The sequence below is a fragment of the Corticium candelabrum genome, chromosome 1 (genome assembly GCF_963422355.1).
Source record: "Corticium candelabrum chromosome 1, ooCorCand1.1, whole genome shotgun sequence".
Taxonomy (NCBI): Eukaryota; Metazoa; Porifera; class Homoscleromorpha; order Homosclerophorida; family Plakinidae; genus Corticium; species Corticium candelabrum.
This window is the reverse complement of record NC_085085.1, coordinates 14656684-14679532: the sequence shown is the minus strand read 5'-3', so window position 1 is coordinate 14679532 and position 22849 is coordinate 14656684. Positions and strand designations below refer to the sequence as shown.

Genomic DNA, 22849 nt, shown 5'->3' with positions numbered 1-22849 from the left:
TTGGAAAGCGCATGCGCGAGTAGGATTGGAATTGTGCCGGTCGGGCTGGTATTTCTCCTCTGTTCTGGAAGTATTCGCGTCCCATCTTCGTCCCTCCGACAGAGACGGCAGCTCCTCGTGACATCCTGTTGTGTGACTTGTGGTCTGGTGACGTTTGAAGGTTGGTACTCGTGACGCTGATGAGAAGCTTAGAGTAGGAACTCTGTAGGTTACTAAGGTAGTGCATGGCTAGTTATTGGCTTGGTTTATGACCTTCAAATAGAATTCTAGAGGTCACGACGGACAAACGTCAGGGAAAAATTCTGTGTTTGTAGTATCTTATCTGAAAGAACGTTTGAGTAGTTGTACGTTGTATCTCTTTCAAATAGTAATTGTTGAGAATAAGCCTATTTGTAGTACACGAGTAGAGGCCCCCTCTAACATTTCGTATCCGGGACCTCGAATGTTTTTCTCCGTTACAGGCACAACACACTGAGCGAGCGATCAGTCAATCATTGGATACAGAGTCACGGGTCTTTCAAGTTCCCGGATCTTTGACTGATGTTGCGACAAAATGGTACTAACGGAGAGACAAAAGGAAGAGCTGTAAGTCGTGCAAGGTTGACAACGCTGTCTGACCTCTAATGTCACGTCTTTTCCGGTAGCAACTATGCCATTGCTGATTATCTCAAGTCGCAAGGTTTTGATGGAGCGCTGGAAGTGTTCAAGAGAGACGCTCAACTAGTGGGCAGTCGTTTACTGTATGATGTGACGTTGTTGGTGACATGGTTGTGCCTCAATTTGCAGACTAATGACGTCGATCAGAAATTTTCAGGTCTCTTGGAAAAGAAATGGACGTCCGTCATTCGTCTTCAGAAAAAGGTAAGAAAGAAAGAAAGAGCATAAGAGGTGATATTTATTAACATAAATATTGTTCGACACGTCTGTACGAATTGACAGTTTTTACTCTGTGATTAATTAAATGGATTTCATTGACAGAGGGTAGCAGGAGGCATGCATTTTATTAACTACTAGATACATGACCCGTCTTTCGTAGGGCAGAGTACTGTAGTGTTATGACGGAAGACTCAGTTTGAGCATGTGTAGACATGTCATGTGCAATTTTTTTGGTAGAAATCAACACACTCCCTGTGGATTCAGTTCAAATAACTGGTGTGGGCGTCTGTTTGAATAAACTGGAATGTGCTAATTAGTTAATATCCTGTTGAAGACAAATGAAAACTTAATTTAGTGTCCCATTCCAAAAAATTTGCAGCGACTTTTCCGTTCAGAGATATTTAACTGGGCAACAGAAACTTGAAAGTCACGTTCAGTTTCTTACTCACCTATAGGATACATGCAGTAGCTTGACATGCAGGCATGCATGATTTAGCGCACTGTTTGCTCTCCGTTTTCGATGTTTTTGCACTCCCAGTGTAGCACTCGGTGCAGGAAACGCGTAGGTTGTATTCAGTGCAAATGCAGTCACACGTCTCTTCAGTGAGCCTTTCGAAGCCATTTCAACAGTCTCATTGGATGTTATCACTTCAAAGATGTTGCAGGGAACAGGCGTATCGAATGTGGCAAGTACTCGGCAAGCGTACTTGGAAAAACCGAAGGTAGGCGTATTTCTAAATACCCAGATATCCTACACAAAAATATCTTGTTGTTTTTGACGTTGCCGGTAATAAATGACATGCTCCGTGCATACCATCCGAGGTCAGCTTAATTTTTCGTGGAGGTCCGATGAGCCGTTGCAGAGCAACTCACTTGTGAGTGGAGGCGGGTCCTCCTGGGATATTTTAGAATATACTCAGCACACTTCCAATCTATACGCACTGACTATTACTAAAGTAGACCTCTACGTCTTTGCTCTGGACGTAGTTTGATGTTATCCAATGCACGCGAGTAGAGGCTGGTCCTCCTGCGATATTCTAGAATATACTCAGCATGTTTCCAACCTACTTAATTAAGCACTGAACAATATTTCTTTTCGGAACTCTTGTCTTTTTGCTCTGGATGTAGTTTGATGTCTAGGATAAACAACTCAACTACAGCAATGCTCAGATAACGCAATCTAATGTGACTGCTGGATAGCTATAGCATTGTGACGTAACAATGGCATATGAACAAACAATGGATATTGAAAGTGAGCATTGCACTCTTAGTTATGAGAAAACAAAACTACCCTATGAGATTGAGTTCACGTAACGGAACTTCGTTCCAATTGAGTCTATCAGAAGCATATGCATGTCGTCTCCTTCCTGAACGACGAACAGCATTATCATGTAGTTCTACGATGCACCCCCAAAAGGGGACCTAACTGAAAAAGCTGGAAGACGCCGCCACTCTGCCCATGTTCTTACTCATGTCGAGTTACGCCTGTGCCCCAAATTTTAGCCTCGTGGGTGATCCGGTCTAGCCGGCTATCGAACTTATACATATATATATATATATATATATATATATATATATATATATATATATATATATATATACAAACACCGCCGATTTTATTTAGTAGTATATAGATGATGTCAAAATTTTGTATACATCTTCAGGTATTTATAGAGTTTGAGACATTTAACTTGATACAAATTGAAGTATGTAGAATTTTTGGTCAATTTACTAGATGTTCAGTTTATTAGGTATTTGGTAAGGCAATTTTCAGAGATGACCGGTAGTATTAGTTTCTAGCCAGAATATGTGCATGTACAGGAGCAGGTACATTATTATGGAAATGTCACAGTGACACCCACCTGTACAAGGATTTTAGGTTTGACTGCTAATTAAACATTGCTGGTATTGTTTAGACCTCCTAATTGGATGCTATGAGGATTATGTATGTCAGTGTCTTTCTTATGTTTTTGATTGCCTGTATATCAGCCACAATGTAATAAAGATACACTAGACTAATAGGGATGCAGTGTTTTTCTACTGGAATTTGGTTGACGTACAAATGTGCTCTAAGATGGTGCCTATCGTGTTTTCAATTTGATGGGACACAATTTTGGCCTTGATTTACCAAACACATGTACTATTTCTCATTGATATTTATCAATACAATTTCATGAGCATTAGTTTGTATTGAACCATTGCATTCTCAATATGTGCAACATGTTTGTAGGATTTTTAGTTCTACTCTACATCTATGATCTACATCTGCACAAACTGTACTCTCATATCTGTTTTATTTCAAGGAAAGTTTTCTATCCAATGCATGAACCTAAAACATTGACCAATCTATTCCGGTGTAGAAAAGGAGTGCTCAGAGGTAGTGAAGGATACTGCTATAACTTTGTAGATTTTCAACAAATTGAGTACTTTACTGTACATTGAACAGAAATTTCTGAATCTATTTTATAGATTTGATCATGCATACTATAAAACTGCCTTGTAGCTGACCTGAGACAAGTTGATGTTAAGTGATTTCCGTCTATGGTGTAAAATCTTTCAAGGCACGATGGTCTTTCTGTGTTTGCTTGATCATGTTCATTTGGATGTATGGCTAGGTGCCTTACTAGTTTGTTAATGTCTCATGCTTTTGCAGTGATGTGTCATCACGTTTGTAATACAGTATGATGCAGGCAGCAGCTATATTCACTTCATCTGAAAGTTTTTATGTTCTTCATTAGGATGTTGTATCTAACCAAGTTAGATACTTTGACTACTTACTTTCGACTTTAAATGAGCACACACTTTTGAATAGTTAATTAATATCTTGATGTAACACTTAGTAAGTGTTGTCTTAGCCACACTGTCAGGGACACCCACATTTTGATTGAATGCATGTCATTTGATCTGTATAACAACCATTTAATAATCCCGGAATAGAGTTTATCTACATTTGCTTTTGCTTACAAAATATTTTGTCCAAATATAAATTTGTCTGTTTTGAAGATAATGTGCTTTGCAACAGGTATTCTGTTTTATATCAAGCATGACAGGTTACAGACATTTGATGATGTTTCAGGTGATGGAATTGGAGTCTAAATTATTAGAAGTGGAAAAAGAAACATCTCAAGCAGGTTTGTTGTTATGTTACCAGTTCAATGTCGTGTACAGGAAATAATAAATTTCTGTGTAGGTTCATCACGGAGAACGCGGACACTGACAGAGTGGTTACCAAGGCCTCCGCAGCGATACGAACTGACAGGACATCGGATGCCTATTACAAGAGTTAGGTTTCATCCAGTTTTCAGTCTTATAGTGTCATCATCAGAAGATGCAACAGTAAAAGTGAGAAGTGACAGTGAATATTGGCATGCAGACTATTGATTGAGATAGGAACTAATGAGTGTAGTTGGGGTATAGACAAGCAGGTGTACATGTAGGCAACACGTAGGCTTGTAGTCATATTCTAGTGGTAGGTTGTGTTGTTTATTTATAATGATAATTAGTCAGGTATAATGTCTAAACATCAGGTATTTGTGTGAGTGCAGACAGTTAGGTCAGCACTGCCAAAGATATGGTGTGACATGTTATTGTAAGAGAAGACACTGAACCGCAGAACTCCAATGGTTCTTGCATCGTACCAGACCAACTTGTGCCAGTTGAAACTTACGGTCAGTTTTTGTAAACTCTAATACGTGGCTAAGTTGTATTTGGTAGCTTCAATGGTGATGAATATGAAGATGTGTCATGGGCAACTTGCCGATTGGTGTAATGATTGACACAACAAAATACAATTTGCTTATATGGACAGACATATACACACACAAAGATACTGTGTAAACAGATACGCACACAAAGATATTGTTGTACACACACACACACACACACACACACACACACACACACACACACACATGATAGTGTTGTGCATGGGTATAAATCAGTACTATTGATTGTCTTGGAAACATTTAACCAGTAAAATGTTTGTTTGTGAAGTTGGTTGAAGTGAGTCTAATGGTCATGTACATTAGCAGTCAGTTTTAGGTGTTGCGCAGTAGACATATGAATAAGCAAGAGAAGAGAGTAGTTTGAATGACGTGTTTGTTAACATTGGCTTACGCATACTCTGTTTTTTGAATGAAGATACGAAGTGTGTAAGGAGTGGGCTGTAAACCACTTAGAGCTACTAGGATACTTAGATAACTGATAGTGTAATTAATTACAGTATATACATAATGGATCTATGTGAAGGTATGGGACTACGAAACGGGAGATTTTGAGAAAACGTTGAAAGGCCATACAGATGCAGTACAAGACATAGCATTTGATAACACTGGGAAATTTCTGGGTAAGACATATTTGTACCATAATGTTGTTTGTCAATCAGACAGGCTGTGACCTGTATAAGCTAGAGTGTTTTCACCTATACTTTGGTGCAGCTTCGCAGCTTCTACGTAGTGAACATTTTGCTGATAGTCTGGAAGTCACTGATTCATAACAGAATCAAATGCTGCACCAGTGTGTGAAGATGTATACTGGTGTGGTGTGGCTACATTAATTTTATGTCGAATTCAGGTAGTCACTCGTAGTCACATCAAGGTCCCTTCATGTCAATCCAAACTTCTATTTAGTCACATCAAGTTCATGTTATGTCAATTCAAGCTGTTTGTCGTCCACACAACAAGATGTTGATCAGACTTATCATTGTCACATCAGTTTCATACTCACAATATTCTGTCAAATCAACAAGTTCATAGTCTTTTCAAAGTTTGCATAAAGCCAATTCAAAATGACAGCTAGTGATTTCAATTCACTAACCATCAACCTTTTGATGACTATGTCAGAACAATTTTGTGGTGTGTCATTTCAAATGAAGAGAAGTCAAATCAAATTTCTGTGAGAAGCCAGCATGCTGTCAATCAACTTATCAGTCACACCCATGTCCAACTACAAGTACTGTACTCTAGTATTCATGTACAATGAGCAGTCAGTGGTGGCTGTGACATTCTTTTCGAATGTCCTTTTTGGGACTCAGACTGTTAATTGAATCTTCCTCTTTGTAACCAAGAATCTGACAGAGATGATGGGAACTCCGTTTTGTTAGTTAGCCGCTAGTCTCTTGTCTTCTCGTTCATGATACCACCACATGTTTTTTTGTACACCCAGTGTTCTTGTTATACTTGGACATAAATGACTGAAAGGTTGATTGACATGCTAGCTTGTCAGAAATTTGATTGCCTTGTCTTTATTTGAAATGACATGCCACAAATTTGGCAAGTTCAAGGTTGATGTGAAGTAAGGCGTTGTTAACTTGAAATTACTAGCTGTCATGTTGTTATATAAATTTGAAGTGACTGTGAACACTTTGATGTGACAGAATATGAAATTGAGGTGACAATGATCAAGTTTGATCTAGCATCACAAACAACTTGATGTGACAATGAACCAATAGTGATAGGTCTGAGTGTGGACACAGGCAGTTTTATGTATCATGGCGTAAGGTAGACAGATAGTGTACAATTTCATGCTTGTATTTCTTGTTTAGCCTCTTGCTCTGCCGACATGACGATCAAGTTATGGGATTTTCATACATATGACTGTGTCAGAACGCTGCATGGTATGTACCCAGCACTTATGGTGGTAGTTAATGTCTATTAGAAATTATTGGAACGATGGCAGCAAAGTTAGTTTCTATATCCAAGGCTATCTTGTTTGTTCTCTTTTTATCAGTTACACAGGACAGATTTGCATTGTTATATCACCAAGCAGTAGAAGTTCAGTTGTGTTAGCTTATGTTAGCAGCCAGTAGCAAAGAAGTTGGCTAATGTTGCCTTTCTTAGGGTGAAACTTACTGTTAACATGCGTAAAAGGGCAAGGTCTCTAGGGACTTTGTCGTTTATTACTTATTATGAATGAAACATAGCATTCTAACATCAGAACTTTTGTCTTTCAAAAGTTTCTTTAGTAGCAAAGACATGTATGTGGGCTTCTAATCACAATTGTTAAGTACACTGATGGTGTAGTAGTAGACATCTGTGTTGGACCAACAGACCAGAAGGAAGTTGGAGTTTGTTTCTGGGTAGTTTGAGCATACTTGAGGATAGTGAGAGCTTGAGTGCATTATCTATGTTTATACAATACACTTTGAATTTTGAATTTTGGGAATTTTCATCTGACACATCGAATTATAACTTGAATTTCATTAATAGATGGTGTAATTCACCAGCTAGATATGAAATATTGTATGCTGTGTCCAATGATGTAATACATAGTATGCAAATGTGGACCAGAATGTGTTGGTTTTTCATCTTATACTCTTTTTATACATAAATTGGTAGAGAAGGTGATGCGAACGAAGCATAAGAGATGCAAACTGATGTGTCTGGATGTTTTCAGATGTATTCACATGCGCGCACGCACGCACACACACACACACACACACACACACACACACACACACACACACACACACACACACACACACCACAACTGTGCACTAGACTGTAATCTGAAATGTAAGGAGAACATGCTGTCACTGAATTAGGGAAGTGCTAGTGTGTATGTATTTATGCTTATTTGGAGCTCTTGTGGTTACAGGTGTTGGATAAGTGATACCAGTAGTCAATATTAATTATTGTTGCTAATGATTATGTGGTACAGGTCATGACCACAATATCTCATCAGTGTCATTCATGCCCACTGGTGACTTTCTTGTCTCATCGTCAAGAGACAAAACGGTCAAAATGTGGGAACTCGCAACAGGGTGAGTTGAGCGAGACGGTGGCATGTATTGTATCATGTCAATAAATATCATGTCATTTCATAGGTACTGTGTGAAGACGTTTCAGGGTCACAGGGAGTGGGTTCGGCGAGCCAGAGTTAGTCCAGATGGTAATGATTTATGTCTTTGACCATCATTATTGCATGTAAATTTAGGGGTGTTTCTTTCTTGGTCTGTCCTTAGGTTCACTAATTGCCAGTTGCTCTAATGATCAGGTGGGTTGTTTGTGTTGGTTATATATGGTATAGTTTGTGTTGGTTATATATGGTATAGTTTGTGTTGGTTTAATATCTGTATTGATTATTTGACTCACTTCTTACTTCCTTGGACCACTCAGGTGTATACCCAACATCTAATAGTCAGGGTAGGAATGACAATGTGGTTGGTCTTGACAAATTTAGGGAGATGAATGTATGGAAAGTAGAATGTTATGCCAAGTAATGGTGTAGTAAGTGATAGTTTAGGTTGCTTAACTCAAGTAGAATCACATTATTTAGTTGTTTTGGAAGCATAGCAGGAATGCTGGGTGAATAAGACCTGGCTTGGAAGGTTGTCTTTTGTTTTAGCTCAGGGATAAGGTTAACTACATTTATCAGTAATGCCTGACTGCTGGTATGGCCTGGGGGCCTTGCAATTGATATACAATTTGTAGAATGTATTTTATATGATCTTGGTCACCTGTGCATTTGTGGCATGTATTATGTCTGTTGCTTTAATAGTAAATATTTACTGTGCATAGTTTCTTGCTCATAGCAAGCTGGTGCTTGTCAGTTGGTGTGGACTGTTATAAGTTAGAAGTCAGGGTAGTTATGTGTGCAAATGCCAGCTACCTGGCCTCAGGTATTGTGCTGATAACAGGATGGTGGCGACAAGTCACTGCATAGTACCCTCTTGGAATTAGAACTTCATAATTAAGACAAATCTCAATTGAAGTTTACTGAAGCCACATATTCTAGAGTGTGAAGAGTGGCAAAAAGGAATGATGATACCAGTTTACTAAACACACATGTGCTTGATCACCAATATCAATGGTCAATTCGGCCGGTTTTTTTGCTTGTTCAGCCGTATACTCTTACTAGGCTAGCTGTAGTGACAAATAGCTGCACCTGCATCATACAATCAAAACATTGCCATGTAAGGGAGCCTCTGAGGATGACAATGTCCAACTCATTCAGTAAAGAGACCTACTAGTAAACCAGTTGTCTTTGCTAATCAATAGGTTGCTTTTCTTTCAGACTATAATGATTTGGGTTGTAGCCACTAAGGAATGTAAAGCAGAGTTAAGAGACCACGACCATGTAGTCGAAACAGTTCAGTGGGCACCCCTGGTAGCGGTACCATACATAGCAGAAGCAGCTGATGTAGAAGTGAGCAGACAGCAGCATTGTCTTCTCGTTGGTTGAGGAAACGAAGGGATTTATTGTTCTAGGTGAAGAAAGGTTCACAATTAGGTCCCTACTTGGCATCAGGCTCTAGAGATAAGACAGTCAAGATATGGGATGTTCACGCTGGAGTTTGCCTCTTTACTTTGGTAACACCATTGTCTACAGATTGCTTTTTATTGTCAAAAGAACATGTTTGATGTCTCTAGACGGGTCACAATAATTGGGTAAGGGAAGTCCTCTTTCATCCTGGAGGCAAGTATCTGGTTAGTGCAGCTGATGATAAGACAGTCAGAATATGGGATATGAAGAACAAGAGATGTATGAAGACACTAGAAGCCCACGAGCACTTCGTCACTTCATTAGGTAAGAAAACGTGTGATAAACCATGCACTGTGGTCAAGATATCTAAGATTTTTTGTATTTGGAATTTTTTCAGATTTTCACAAGACAGCTCCTTACGTTGTGACTGGTAGTGTGGACACTACAATGAAGGTGTGGGAGTGTCGTTGACCTGCACGTCGTCTAACGCTCTTTTTATATTTGTACGTATATTTGTTCGGTTCAGTTGTTCGAGCCGAGGATGAAAACGCTGCTTAGGGTTCCTGGGGGCTGCGACCTGTCCACAGTGTGTAGACAGGGCTCTCTATCTTTACTTACTATTCCGTCTCCGTAGTGTTTGTCCATCAACAGACAAAATTTCTATTAATTTAGTCATCTTGGTGTGTTTCGAACATGGGTGGCCGTACTGTATGTCTACTCTGTGTCATTTCATTACATCTCTTGAGGGTGAGACTTCTCGGCGTCAGGGCGTGTCGAAGTGTGATTGCTGCACCTAACTGCCGCCAATTAACACCTATTTGATAACCCAACGTGTCGTGTAAACGACTTTTGTGTGGCATATCCGTTGAGATGCGTAAAATTCCTCTTTCCTGTCGGTTTCGGTACAAGGACATTCCGCGTTGACACCTAGACTCCGCAATCCAGCTGCCAGCGCGAATCCGCCGAGCGACTCTACTTGCAAATGACCAATTAACAGGTCGGTGCTATATGAGCATTAACACATATTGCATAGGCTTACAGATCGGTTCCGTTCTCTACAGATGGCGGCAGGTACAGCCGGTGCGTTTTCTATCGCTTCTCTGCTCTTTGATGGCAAAGAGAGAGAGACTAGTGACGAACAGTGTGTAGGGCAAGGTTCGACTTACACGCACAGTCGGTAGAGAATCCTTGCGTGACACGTTTGCGTTTGTTTGCTCAGATCTGGATCTGCCTAGTAAGTGCCGAGTAGAACTCGAAAGCAGAGATTTGTGGCAAAAGTTCAACGTTATCGGCAACGAAATGATTCTGACGAAGTCCGGACGGTGAGTTGTGCCATCATGTCGTGATGGTATATATCTAGTATGTTGTGATGAGCAACCACTCAGTATGTGCGTGTGTATGCCGGACGTCCAACAGGCGCATGTTTCCTGCTCTTCGTTTCGTCTTGCGTAACCTCGATCCACTGGCCAACTACGAGCTGATGGTCGGGATAGAACCGATTGATCAGAAGCGGTACCGCTATTGCTACCAGAGAAGTCAGTGGTTGGAAAACCCGAGTCCCGAGCACGATGACAAGCCGTCATCAAATGCATCTCGGACATTCGTGCATCCTGCTTCTCCTGCTACAGGCGCTTACTGGATGCGAGATTCTGTATCGTTTGAGAAGATGAAATTGACTAACAACTGGAAGGACGATGGCGGACACGTAAGATCGAGTGCATGACCTAGAGAGATGCACATCATAATATCATGAGTATATTCATCAGACTCAATCTTTTCTAGATTGTTCTCCAGTCTATGCATAGATATCGACCCAAGTTACACATAGTTTGCACAGATACCGGAGAAGTGGAAGACTTCGATTTTGAAGAGACCGCATTCATGGCCGTGACTGCCTACCAAAATCCGCAGGTGCTGCATGCAGTCGATGTCGTCCGAAACTTAATTGCTTTCGCAAGTACACTAAAGCTGGATGTTTATGCATCTCGTGCAGATAACGAAACTAAAGATTGAGGGAAATCCGTTCGCTCGGGGATTCCGAACACTCTCAAGTGGTGTGAGAGATGGCAGAGGAGCGACATCACACAGGCAAGCAACCGCAGTCGAAAATGCGCGAAACGCTGTGAAACGCTCGCTCTGCTGTAGGGAAACTTGTGCGTCTCGTCGATGTACCGAAGTGGCCGTCAACAGCTGGACGAGCGGACATCATCCCAATTATTCATACCACTTCGCCACGCCCACGTACGTTAGTAGGCAGTCTATAGAACGCAAGATGGCACAGCCTCCTTCATGGCTTTCTCACCTGTCCGTGCCACCGCCGTTGCTCAGAGTGAAAGACCACCACTCTGTCTGTTATTCGGATCTACACGGACTCGGCGACGAACACTTACGCAGTCCGTCTGCGTCGCCAATCAGAGGAGCTTGGCTAGCATGACGGGTGTAGGCGTGTAGAGAGATAATCTTGTGATACAGTCCGACTAGTTTGAGTGCAACATATGTACATTGCCCATGAGATCTATTTTATGCATGACAGTAACTACTAACGCAAATCTCTTCAGATGTTCAAACAACCATAGCGCCATCTTATCAGAATCGAGTTTGCTCACAGATGTGATTGAAATGTCTGCAAATCAAACAAAGACAAGATGTTTTGTATAACCTTGTTGTACAATATGAGCAATGCTTTGAATGTAGGGAAGACCTGGCATGGTGTGGCTTGTTGTATTGCGTTCGGCAGTTCTTGCCCCAGTAACAGTCGGGTCGACTGACCACTTCGACTGGAATGAGCATTAAACATGAGTTGCTTGGTCGAGTGGCAACAAATAGAGTTTCCTACTTGGTAAATCTTCTACAGGAAGATCTTTCCTATAGAAATAGACGAGCTGTTGAAAGTTTGTCAGACAGCATCTATAGCAGATTGTAGTATCGGAACGAAGTGGAACTCGTGTAGCTCCTGTGAACATAACAGTTTAAGCAAATAATAACTAGGTAACCAACAACGTGTACATTACCTATGTTCTGGTATTCACCATTGTCTAGTTTGGCTGCACAATCTTTTAATACATCGCGTATCGTTAGCCCTTTCGCTTTCAGACAATCCTGTAGATGAAGACAATTGCTGCAACACCAGCAGTGCAGGGTGTGGTTGGACTAACAGTACATATTGCAACAACCCTTGCACTGTATGCGTAGTAACACCTTTCATCTCATAAGAGGATGACTGAACTGTTTAATGTTAATTAATTATCTATAATAGGCAAGGGGACTGCTATACTGAGTGTGACAATAACCGATGATACCTTTAGTACATCTGACTCATATATGTTGCCTTTATTTAAAATCCCATTTAGATGAGTGTCCGATAGATTAATTTCTACAGAAACAACAACAAAGTACCTTGTACTTCAAGGTGACACACGATATGAAGACTAAAGTGAAATACCAGAGAAACGGCCCAAACAACCTCTGCAGTTCAAAGCATTACAGCCCCAGTATAGATGGCAGTAGGATTGACAGCAGACATCACCTGGCAAGCAGACAATTACTGGTAGTCAATGTGAACATAATAACACAACGTTCATACATTTTTGTTCTGGTACTACCCTGTCTGCTGGCATAACAACAGCACAGTTTGGCATTGGTTGCATGCAGCAGTGGCAGATAATGTGAATTGCTGGAATATTACAAGTGTATGGTGGAGCAGTGATCGCAATAACAGCTGCACTAGAAGAAGAGCTAGAGTCTGAAGCAGTTACAGATGAAGTTACTGTTGTATCAGAATATCCTGGACATTGACGACATTTCATAGGAGGAGGCTGACTGACAGGAATCACAGCAGCAACTGCAGTTGAACTGTCATCAGAATCAAGAGGCGTGTCTGAATCTTCTGCACTGTCCTCATCACTATCATGATATTCGTCATCTGACCAACCTCGTTTAGTTTTTGGATACATCTAGAGGACAGTTGTTGATTTAAGACAACAAGAAGTGCTGGTACCGATTCAACCATTTCTTCAGTTATTTTGTTTTGTGCATCCAACTCCTTCAAGTCATCATCACTTCGCTTCTTCTCTGCAAACATACAATATCACACTTGGGTTCTTCTTCGAATCAGTTCACCAAAGTATGAATAATTCATAGTAACAAGCACCTGGATGGATTTTGAGATAAGCATCGACTAAGTTGTTGACAATGTGATTCTTGCTGACTCTCTGTACCTTGCCTCTACACTGTTCATCATAACAAAATATCTACTGTCACACTAAGTCTAAAAGATTTAAGGGAATTGGTGTAGTTGCACTTGTGGACAATCTTTAGATCTTTCCATCCACATCGAATAACAACCAGCACAGAAAGCGTGCATGCAAGGCTGAAGGCTGACACAGTTGTGTAGTATTTCCTATAAGAAAAGACCATGCATATCTGATAGAAAAATAGAGTAGCAGTACTTGTGCAACCTTGCATATCCCACATATGAGAGATTCCTCCATGTCATCTTTTGTTGGGTTAGACTTGTTCTTGGCATCAACACGATTGCCTATCAACTGATCTTCTAGATGAGCAACTTTAGCGAGAGGCTCGGTACAATCCTATCGATTAGAGTTAAAGCAATTATTGGCATGCCGGTTTAGATGATAAGTAGACTGCAATACCAGAACTGCAGCGTCATCTGTGCAGCAGACAGTATTGGAAGGATCAGGGACATTGTGCTTAGGTATTTCTGGGCACAAATTTATGTGATACAATACGATAACATAAACATTGTATTAAAACTTTTTGTTATGCTTGTGTCATCTTCCTCTTCATCATATTCCTGTGTCATCTCCAATGTCTGTTCTTGGTCTTGTACAACTTCAAATCGATAAGTCACATCTAACAAGCAGAATAACATACCATACAGATGCCAGAACACACTCACAGGATGGTAGATTTCAACCAGAGAACTAACTCACTTCTATCGTCGCCTCTCTTAAAAACTACTCTAATGACATCACCACTGGAAAGCTGTACCTTCTATTAATAAATATCAAAATAAAGTATTTAATTAATAACTAACACGTAGACCAGCAGTCAATCTAGCACAGTAATTGGTTACTAAATTCACCTGTCCGTTGGTGATCTTGTTGTCATTCACCAGCGTGCCATTCGTGCTGAGTAAGAAATTCTACGTAGAATGCTATAGTCTAGCTACGTAAACACAAACCTGGTGTCTGATAACCAAATTTTTCCTTCACTGTCTCTAAATATTCTACAGTGGCGAGCCGAAACGAGCCTATTGGAAGTGAGAGAGATGTTGCATTCTAGAGAGAACATTAGAAAGAACATTAGTGATCTCATCAGCAGAACAAGTCTTCCTAGGAGACAGAAAGCAACAACTACAGTGAAATACCCTAGATGCCTGCAACTTGCCTCTTGCTCTTCCGATCACTATGTCCTCTTCACACAAATCGGAACGATTTCCAACATCATCCACCAATTGCGCCCAGCCCGACATCACCGTTGCGCGAGAAGGCGGGGTTTAACTAACGCGCGTTGGAAACGCAATAACCTCAATTCTTCTCTTTCGCTTTCTAGAGTGGCAACTGTGTTGGTGTCGTGTTGTGTACTGAGTTTTCTGCATATTTGGTGAGCAGGAGGCTTGCAGCAAAAGCCATGGCTTCGTCTAGCTTTTTTCCTGCTCATGCGGGTACAAAGGACCTTGTAGAGAAATACAAAGGACTTATAGTGAGTGCTTGATGATAGTTATTTACGAATAAAGTGTGATTTGTTTGATTTGTGTAGGAGAGGGAAATGAGCACTGAAGGGGAACTCACCGTTATTGAGGTGTTTACGAGTGTTGAGGCGTTGGTGCCACTAGCAGACAACATGCTGAAACACGACACGACAACGCAAGAAAGCACCAGGTTTACTATTAAGAAAGGTGTGGCAAACGAAGTTTTTATAATTTGTGAAACCGAAACCGATATTATATAATGTTGCTTTGTTGGTGACGTCGACGTGAATGCATGAATTTTGTGGCTTTTTTCTTAAATTTATTGTAGAGTTACACGTTAATTAATTAGGAGCTTTTACTTCTTTGGTATGTTCAAACTGAAGCTGGTTTTGCGGAGCTGAGAGGCAGGGAGACATAGTGCATTTTTATACCCTGGTGATACAAGAGTGTGATGAAAACATTTCTAGACATGAAAGTTATTTTCAAAGTTTACAGTAACAGTGTTCTCCCCAGAATATCTCAAAGGCGTGGCGGTGTAGGCGTGGCTAAATGGATTGGGCGTGGTTGTTTCAAACGTGGGTGTGGTCATCTGAGTGGCGTTTCCTGGCTTTTCGGTACAGTGCTAGAACATAGGGTGCTTGTTAGGTCTAAAATGTTAGCTGTACAACATTTCTATGCGTGGACAGAGTACAACACAAGCAAGCTATCACTAGCCCTGTATAGCCCCACTTCCCATCCGGGCTTCTTTCTTCTTTGTTCGTGAGATCTCATGGCATTTACAAATGATATGTTGATCTAGGTAAAACGATCCTACGCTGGTAGACACCATTTAGCACACTATTGATAAATACTTCCGAAATCATTTTAGTATCGACTTGGTCCAGACTAGAGTTCGTGCGCTCTCTGGTCTGGAAATTCGAGGCTAGCTATCACTAGCCCTGTAGCGCCCCACTTCTCATCCGGGCTTCTTTCTAATCTGCATACATGTCGCTGCGCCTCCCACTAGATTTCAAGCCAATGCAAATCACAAAATTGATTGTAATAGCTTTAGTTAGTAACGTAGCACTAGTAGACAAGTTCACTAAGCGGTCGGTGACAATTTTCCGTGCACTAGAGACGTGCGCAGCGTATCAGCATGCTCGCCGAGATCTACAAGTTTTCGAAACTGCGAACGTGTCTACACTAACCTGAGCAATGCTTTCGCTAACTTTGGCTTTGGGCCGATGCCGTTCAAGCACGTTTTGGCGTCTGTAATCAGTGCTTTGTATTATGTGTAGGGTAACGCCTCCCAGATCGGCTTCCGTAAGTGCCAAAAACGCCACTAGAAGAACGAGAAATTGGGCTATCACTTCAACAACACAATTTGTTGATGTACTTTTTCCTGTGACTTTGTATTCTCTCAATGCACCAATAACGACTCCACGGCACAAACGGCTGCTGAGGGCATGACTCATATACGGATTGGAATGTGGGCGAATACGCCACCAAATGACGTCGGATCGGATTCGAAACAACGTCATAACTATATTTTGGACATAGCGATCTCTATGACGTTGCTTTTGGACTTTCCACAACAACAACAACAGGTGTTTTATTCGTAAAAACAAGAACCCAAACCACTAGTCTCCCATTTCTTGCCTAGGACATAGATAGGAAGGCGTGGCGGGCATAAGTCAAGGCGTGGCGGCGTTAGCCAGCGGGATTGGGCGTGTCCTTGTAAAATTTAGCCAAGGCGTAGCGGCCGCCACGTCTTGAGATGCCTGGGGAGAACACTGCAGTAACATTCTGTGAGTCTTGTCGTGCTTTTCCACTTGTTTGCTTTAAGATAATCTCTGCTATTTGATATATTTTATGATTGTGGCTAGAGTACTGGTACTGTACGGACTCTGTTGCAGGGCTGGTAGGTAGCGTGTGTTGTCCATATTGGAATTCATTTCCACTTCATAATGTTTAATTGTAGTCTCATCCCCAACCTGGTTTTGCATGTTATGTCTTGTGACTACTCCAGCAACTTGTATACTGTGCCAATTGGTTAAATGGAGGCTCTAGGGCAAGGGGAGCGAAGCGACTGGTGTGGTGGGAACACCCAGTCAGCAGTACATTGTTCACCATCCTTGCCGGCGTTGTCAATAGGAGTTGTGACAAATTCGTAGGGGTGGTAGTGTCGGTTTCTATGCTGTCCAGGGTCGGCAGAAGGAGCAGGTGGCAACTGGTGTTACGTACAGTTCGTAGGACGGGTTAGTGGATACTGGAGTTGCTCCCTAATTTAATACTAGCTAATTAATCTACTATCTCTGCAGTGCCTATGGGCAACGTGCTACCTACCAGTACTGCAACAACAACAGTGTCCGTACCGGTACCAGCACTCTAGGCACGCTAACATTTTATACTGAAGCACCTATCACTGTAAGTAGAGGACATTGTAACTTATGCAACATCACCTGCATCATGTTTTAGGACAGTTTTATTTTTAGCCATGATGAATCACTTTGCTACAGAGCTTGTGTGTAATATATAATGGACCTGCACGATTCTACTTGCTAAATCAATTCTGTTGTCAGGTTCTTCCAGTGATCTTATAAGGTTATGTCTCTAAGTACACCACCTTCACACTAGCAACTTCAGAACTGAGTTGGACCAGATAAATTTTCTTCAAGAGTACCATTACTCTACTTAAAATACTTGTTGATAAAGGCCTTGTCTTGATGCCTATTTTGGCAATCTCGGTCAATTTTTACTATACTATTTCTGGGTGGACACTTTTAGTGTGGTTCAGCTAGTTGCAGCTCAAATAGTATTGAACTGTTAGACTTATGTTGTAGTTTGTATAGATAGTTATGAATGTAATGCATATTTATGGTGAAGTAGCAGTGCATGTACTGAAATGACTGTACTGACAATGTTTACAAATGTCATCGATATACTTGTAATAATAGACAATGTACGAGGTTCTTTTGTTTCTATACTACGGGATCTGGATGCCATCGATGCGGTAAATGTTTGTAGCTGATGTTGATAGCCGCAGAACGTTTATAGTTTGTGCTTATCAGGGAAGTGAGATGGTTGTTTCTTTAACACCACATGGAGCTACAATAGCATGGTCCTTTTGTCAAGCAATTGTGGCATTTCCTCAATTTTTGCATATTACAAGGCATATGACTAGCTTGAGTTCACACTTGACTGCTGATCAGGCACACTCTGTTACTGTACCTCGTTCGGAATCTTCACAAAGGAACAAGCCTTTTCTGCAGTCGGTCTCAAGCACATCTTCAGGATTTCAATGTGGACATTCTTTAGGAGTTGCTCGCAAATTTTCTTCGACTAATTCTGCAGGCTTGTCAGAAAGCAACTGGTCTAGAGAACCAGAAGAACAGCTACATCTTCATCCAGCATTGCAATCTTGGCAAAGCTCTGATTTAGGTTTATCTGCTGTGGATGGTGACTTTTCTAACAGAACCACAGGTACAGCACTGTGCAGCAATCAGTCGTTGTAAATTATAAGAGATTTTATTCTTAATACTGATTTTTATTTAGCTCGACAAACAGTTATTCTAATTGAACAGTTTGCATTTCATCTGTTTTTTATGGTGACACGCATACCTTATCAAGTACTGGGTGCTCAGTGTAACGATTTGAATCATGAATACATGACAGATGGGATATCAAATCTCTCTGAAGTTGTAGCTCAGTATATTGACTCATCTGCGGTCGACTTGAAGCTGTGGCCTTCTTCAGAAGTTGGTGGAGCTGCTAATGCTTTAAAGTCCTCTTTTGAACAGATCAGAAAGAAAGTTCAACGTAGTCTTGAGGAAGTAAGGTCAGGTTATGTGCCAGCTAGTGTAGGGGGTGCAAGTTATGGACAAATTCAACGAGAAGCAGATCAGTTTTCACGAGATGTTCGAAGTCATCTTCAACTAAGAGAACCACACATTATATTCATATTTGATTTTCATCGAAAAGTTGCCGTTTTGAACTCTCGATGGAGTGCAGGATTTTACAAGTTTGGTGTTGGACTGAATCCAATGGAAGCACGAATATTTAGAAATGAGGCACGAGAATTTGTTGTAGTGACTAGGAGTGTTCCTAACATTTTCACTCAACTTTATTTGGATGCCATTCAGGCAGCTCGCTATCACTGTTCTAGATTTCAGTTAGGTCAATACAATGACTGCAAGGAGTTTGGAGTGCAGCTTACATTTGTGCGATTTCTTAGTGACCACATGAAGTCGAATTTGTCAGTCCCAAGTGATGGGAACATACAGTTTATAGAGTTTCGTGTTCCACAGGATGAGTTTTACAAAGGCAACTTGTTACAAATGTATGAGGCAGGCCTATTGCGCATTGAAGATTTATATGATGAAAACACGCCTTCACAAGAAAGAGCTGGAACATTGCAGGAAGATGGTGACCTTCAGAAGGCTTTGAAATTGTCCTTGCAAGAGTCACGATCAAGACAGCCTCAGAGTGCAGGTAGTCTAGATTTAAAGCAAGATATGCAAATCAGTTTGGTTGGTAGTGATGGTTTTAATGACCATGAAATTGATCTGGCAATTAGTATGAGTCTAGCTGAATCAATGCAAACTGAGAAAGGAAATGGTTCAGGTCAGTTGACATTGAGTGAAGAAACACTGTCATTTTCTGATCAGAACAGTGGTGTACTAGAGACTGAATTACAGAAACAAGAAAATGGACATCAGCTTGGCACTCCATCTCAAAAGGAATCAATAAATAGTTTGGTTGTTCAAGGTGAAGGAGATTCTACTACTTCAAAACAAAAAGTTGCTTCAAAGCAGAAATTACAAAGTAGGGATAGCCCAATGGCAAGCTCTCTGTCTTCTTCTGGGTACATTCCACAGGATCCTTGTTTGCATTTATATTGTCATGAATTTACTGTTGATGGCTTCATTGAAGTAAGTTTTCTTCGCATTGACGTTGTTGGTCGAGATAAAGTTGGTAAGACAAGTCTGACACGGTCATTGACTGGACAGCATTACATAAGTACTTTATCAAGCACACAGGGTGTGAAAGCTATGGATATTGCTGTTAGTCATCTGCAAGACTGGAAAGTGTCCAAAGAAGGTGAAGACTTAACTCAACTATGTAATCATTTCATTGCTTCAAATATTGCTGAAAGATTGAGGTCAGGACGAAATCTAAAAGGTAATCATCTGTCAATTATCTCTAGTGAGATTTCGAGTTCAAACGTGCAGGTGGATTCGGTGAACAGTAACAATCAAGAGACCCAAACAACGACAACATTGAAACAGCTTGAGCCAACAACCAAAACAAGTGGCAGCATTGAGACTCAAGAGACACAAGAGTGTGACTTTACGGAGGAATTTGTGAAGAAATTGCTATCTAAAGTGAAGCCTGAATCACCAGACGAAATATCTGATGAAGTAAAACAATTGATAGGACAATACCATCGAGGAGAATTATCACTGAAATGTCAAGACCGTCAAATTCTTGTGTCAGTGTTTGATTATGGAGGTCATACTGTGTACCAACCCAGCCATGCTCCTTTTTTAGACGGAGAGGCACTGAAATTAATAGTATTTGATGCTTCTACTCGTCTTCAGGATCCTTGCAAACATTCATCTTTTATATATAAGGAAGTTTCTGAACTTTTTTGGGGCATGCTTCACATGACTAACTGGGAAGTTGTGGAAGAATGGCTATCCCATGCTTTTATAACTTCTCAAAGTAGTAGCATGCCTGGTATGTGCCTTGTTGGAACCCATAAAGACCAAGCTCTAAAGGTTTCAGATTGTTTGCTAAGTGAGCAGTCTGAGTATGTGAGAAGGATGTTAGATGGAAAGCCATATAAAGACTACATTCTTTGTCGTGAAAATGGCAGGGAATTTATTTGTGTTGACAATACACTGTCTGGTAAAGGCAAAGAAACAGATTTGGATGAAGGTGTTCGGGTATTGAAGAATGTTATTGAGAAACGGGCTGTTGATAGAACAGAAAAAGTACCAGTTCGATGGTTTCAGCTTGCAATGGTTATTAGAGAACTTAGGAGCAAAGTACAGATTGTGTCTTTTACAGATTTGATACACTTAGCCAGTCAGTTGAACTTGTTTAGAGGTGATGCAGACTTTGACAAAGCGGTGGCATTTTTGAGTAGAAAGGGTGTGGTGCTTCATCGACCTGTTGTCTTATTTGATACGCATCAGAAGTCATTAGTCATTGATCCACAATGGATGACTGAACAGTTTTGCAAAGTACTGACAATACATTGGAAAAATGACATTAATTGTAGGTTTTGGCCTGATTTGGCTGATTTGCAGCAGAAAGGCATTCTTACACTTTCTTTTGCATTGTATCTACTCGAAGGCTCAGAAGAAATGAACCAGAAAATACTAAAGTTGATGGAATCATATGATCTTATATGTCCTTTTATGTTGCCAGCACAGAGAACATCTGGTGGCAATGCATCTCGGCAGCCCATGTCTTCTAGTGTTGACAGTTTGCCTGTTCCAGGTCTAAAGGCGTTTTTTGTACCTTCTCTGCTGTGTCCAAGTAAACAGTTGCTTGAGAAGGATTATTTGCAGGTAGGAGAGAAGGTTACTCACCTCTGGTTTCGTCTTCCGAAATGTCGAATTCCTGAACAACTTGCTACTCGCTTGTTGGCTCATCTAGTGAATAAGTATAGGTATTTGCCACAGCTATTTTATCGAGCAGGTGTGTTCAATGTTGTTGACGGTCACAGACTTCATTTGGTTCTAAAAAATGGATATTTGCAATTGTCAATGTACATAGTTGATGACAAGTTTGACAGTCACTCTGCCAGTTACTGTGAGAAAGCTCGAAATATTGTCCAATCCAAGGTGGCAAACACGTTGAGGACGGATTTTCCTGGTCTAGATAAGCTACAGAGAGGATTTCTCAATGAAGACCAGAATTTTTCTGTCTTTTATAAAGTCAAGAAGAAACGTTCAGGTGTATTTCAGTTGAAAAGTGATGATGGGAAAGTGATGGCCACACCGGAACTATTTCATTTATGGTTTAAAGACAAAAAGGTACTTTTGGTTCATTGTGAAACATTCCTATCATTTGTTCAGTCTACTTTTTAAGCAGGAAGCGGATGTTACAGGAGACTCTGATCAGTTTGAAGCTAGTTTGAGAGATGATAAAGTATAATTAATTACTTTTAAGTTTCTGTATGTACAGTTAGTATTGAAAATGGACTGTGTAGGTTGGTCATGATTGTTTTCAGAGTACAGACAGCTCTAAGCCTAATTATCTATCAGGTATTAACTAAGTGTGGCACATTATTGCATTGAAATCTTTATGAGTTGTATAATTGGATTGTAGTTAAAGACAGTGTGCAGCATCTTCTAACCCAAGATCGACTTAAGCCTTTGTTGACGGCTGTTGCAGTACTCCTGGATGACGAGGAACCTTGGCCTGAGAAACCTTGGCCTGAGAAACCTTGGCCTGAGAAACCTTGGCCTGAGAAACCTTGGCCTGACCAACCACTTTGTGGGAGTGCATCAGCTGGCAGTGCTGTTGGACAACGAAAGGGGAACTGGAGGGGATTGTGGGAATGCCTGGTTGGAGAATCTCCTCCACCCATACCTTGTGACAGTCCTTTCATTTGCCTTCTAAAGAAGTGGTCTGAAGAATATGGAGACAAAGCCATCATTGGCAGTTTAATTGAGGGTCTTAGTGCAATACGAAGATTTGATATTGCAAATTTGTTGTTGTTGAATCTTGGTCGAGGCAACGAATGTTATGATGAAATAAAAGCTTCTGGAAACTTTGAAGTGTCAGGACACAATGTTGCTGCTGGCTTTATGCCTTCAATAACTGTTAATAATAATTATTATTGTTAGATAGTACTACAATGAGAAAGCCCGATAAATGATGTTCTAGTCTTTATGTTATTAATTGTTTTGCTTTTTCTTTTAATGGTGAACTTCAGTTTTAGATTTTTGTTTTAATTGGCTTGTTGTAAGTAATCTATTAGTTTTCCACGTGTTTTTTGCTTGTACACTGTATTAGTAACTATATATCATTCTTAAAATCCTGGAATGAATGCAGAGCTCAAAA

General features: G+C 40.7%; 4 protein-coding genes across 8 annotated transcripts; 3 read left to right on the top strand and 1 right to left on the bottom strand.

Annotated features, from left to right (window-relative positions):
• Positions 1–19: 19 nt before the first annotated feature.
• Positions 20–9789, top strand: LOC134185108 (lissencephaly-1 homolog). Its single transcript, XM_062652911.1, has 15 exons — positions 20–160; positions 462–585; positions 645–723; positions 787–861; positions 3953–4007; positions 4067–4218; positions 5125–5221; positions 6419–6490; positions 7534–7636; positions 7700–7764; positions 7838–7869; positions 8890–9021; positions 9084–9185; positions 9246–9402; positions 9476–9789. The coding sequence occupies exons 2-15, from the start codon at positions 554–556 to the stop codon at positions 9547–9549; spliced, it is 1227 nt and encodes a 408-aa protein (XP_062508895.1). The 5' UTR covers positions 20–160; positions 462–553; the 3' UTR covers positions 9550–9789.
• Positions 9790–9830: 41 nt separating this feature from the next.
• LOC134185118 (T-box transcription factor mls-1-like) lies at positions 9831–11551 on the top strand. The gene is made up of 7 exons (XM_062652924.1): positions 9831–10075; positions 10140–10233; positions 10298–10400; positions 10495–10783; positions 10861–10989; positions 11072–11166; positions 11224–11551. Exons 2-7 carry the CDS (start codon positions 10140–10142, stop codon positions 11510–11512), a joined length of 999 nt encoding a protein of 332 aa, XP_062508908.1. The 5' UTR covers positions 9831–10075; the 3' UTR covers positions 11513–11551.
• A 17-nt stretch (positions 11552–11568) lies between these two features.
• Positions 11569–14580, bottom strand: LOC134185095 (E3 ubiquitin-protein ligase CHFR-like). 2 transcript variants are annotated; one of them, XM_062652890.1, is made up of 17 exons: positions 14488–14580; positions 14282–14378; positions 14183–14228; positions 14031–14091; positions 13852–13950; positions 13731–13798; positions 13536–13667; positions 13379–13477; positions 13229–13307; positions 13085–13149; positions 12662–13031; positions 12521–12604; positions 12378–12451; positions 12090–12177; positions 11915–12031; positions 11780–11855; positions 11569–11701 (listed from the first exon to the last, which is right to left on the bottom strand). In XM_062652890.1, the coding sequence occupies exons 1-17, from the start codon at positions 14570–14572 to the stop codon at positions 11665–11667; spliced, it is 1677 nt and encodes a 558-aa protein (XP_062508874.1). In that variant the 5' UTR covers positions 14573–14580; the 3' UTR covers positions 11569–11664. The 2 variants fall into 2 exon arrangements, with proteins under 2 accessions (XP_062508874.1, XP_062508883.1); XM_062652899.1 differs by having other exon boundaries at positions 13852–14091; positions 14183–14378; positions 14468–14536.
• A 25-nt stretch (positions 14581–14605) lies between these two features.
• Positions 14606–22849, top strand: LOC134185072 (uncharacterized). 4 transcript variants are annotated; one of them, XM_062652853.1, is made up of 8 exons: positions 14606–14802; positions 14860–14998; positions 17728–17783; positions 17842–18253; positions 18326–21816; positions 21872–21931; positions 21993–22047; positions 22112–22849. In XM_062652853.1, exons 1-8 carry the CDS (start codon positions 14731–14733, stop codon positions 22630–22632), a joined length of 4806 nt encoding a protein of 1601 aa, XP_062508837.1. In that variant the 5' UTR covers positions 14606–14730; the 3' UTR covers positions 22633–22849. The 4 variants fall into 4 exon arrangements, with proteins under 4 accessions (XP_062508837.1, XP_062508844.1, XP_062508854.1 ...); XM_062652860.1 differs by having other exon boundaries at positions 14607–14802; positions 21875–21931; XM_062652870.1 differs by lacking the exon at positions 14606–14802 and having other exon boundaries at positions 14877–14998; positions 17353–17783.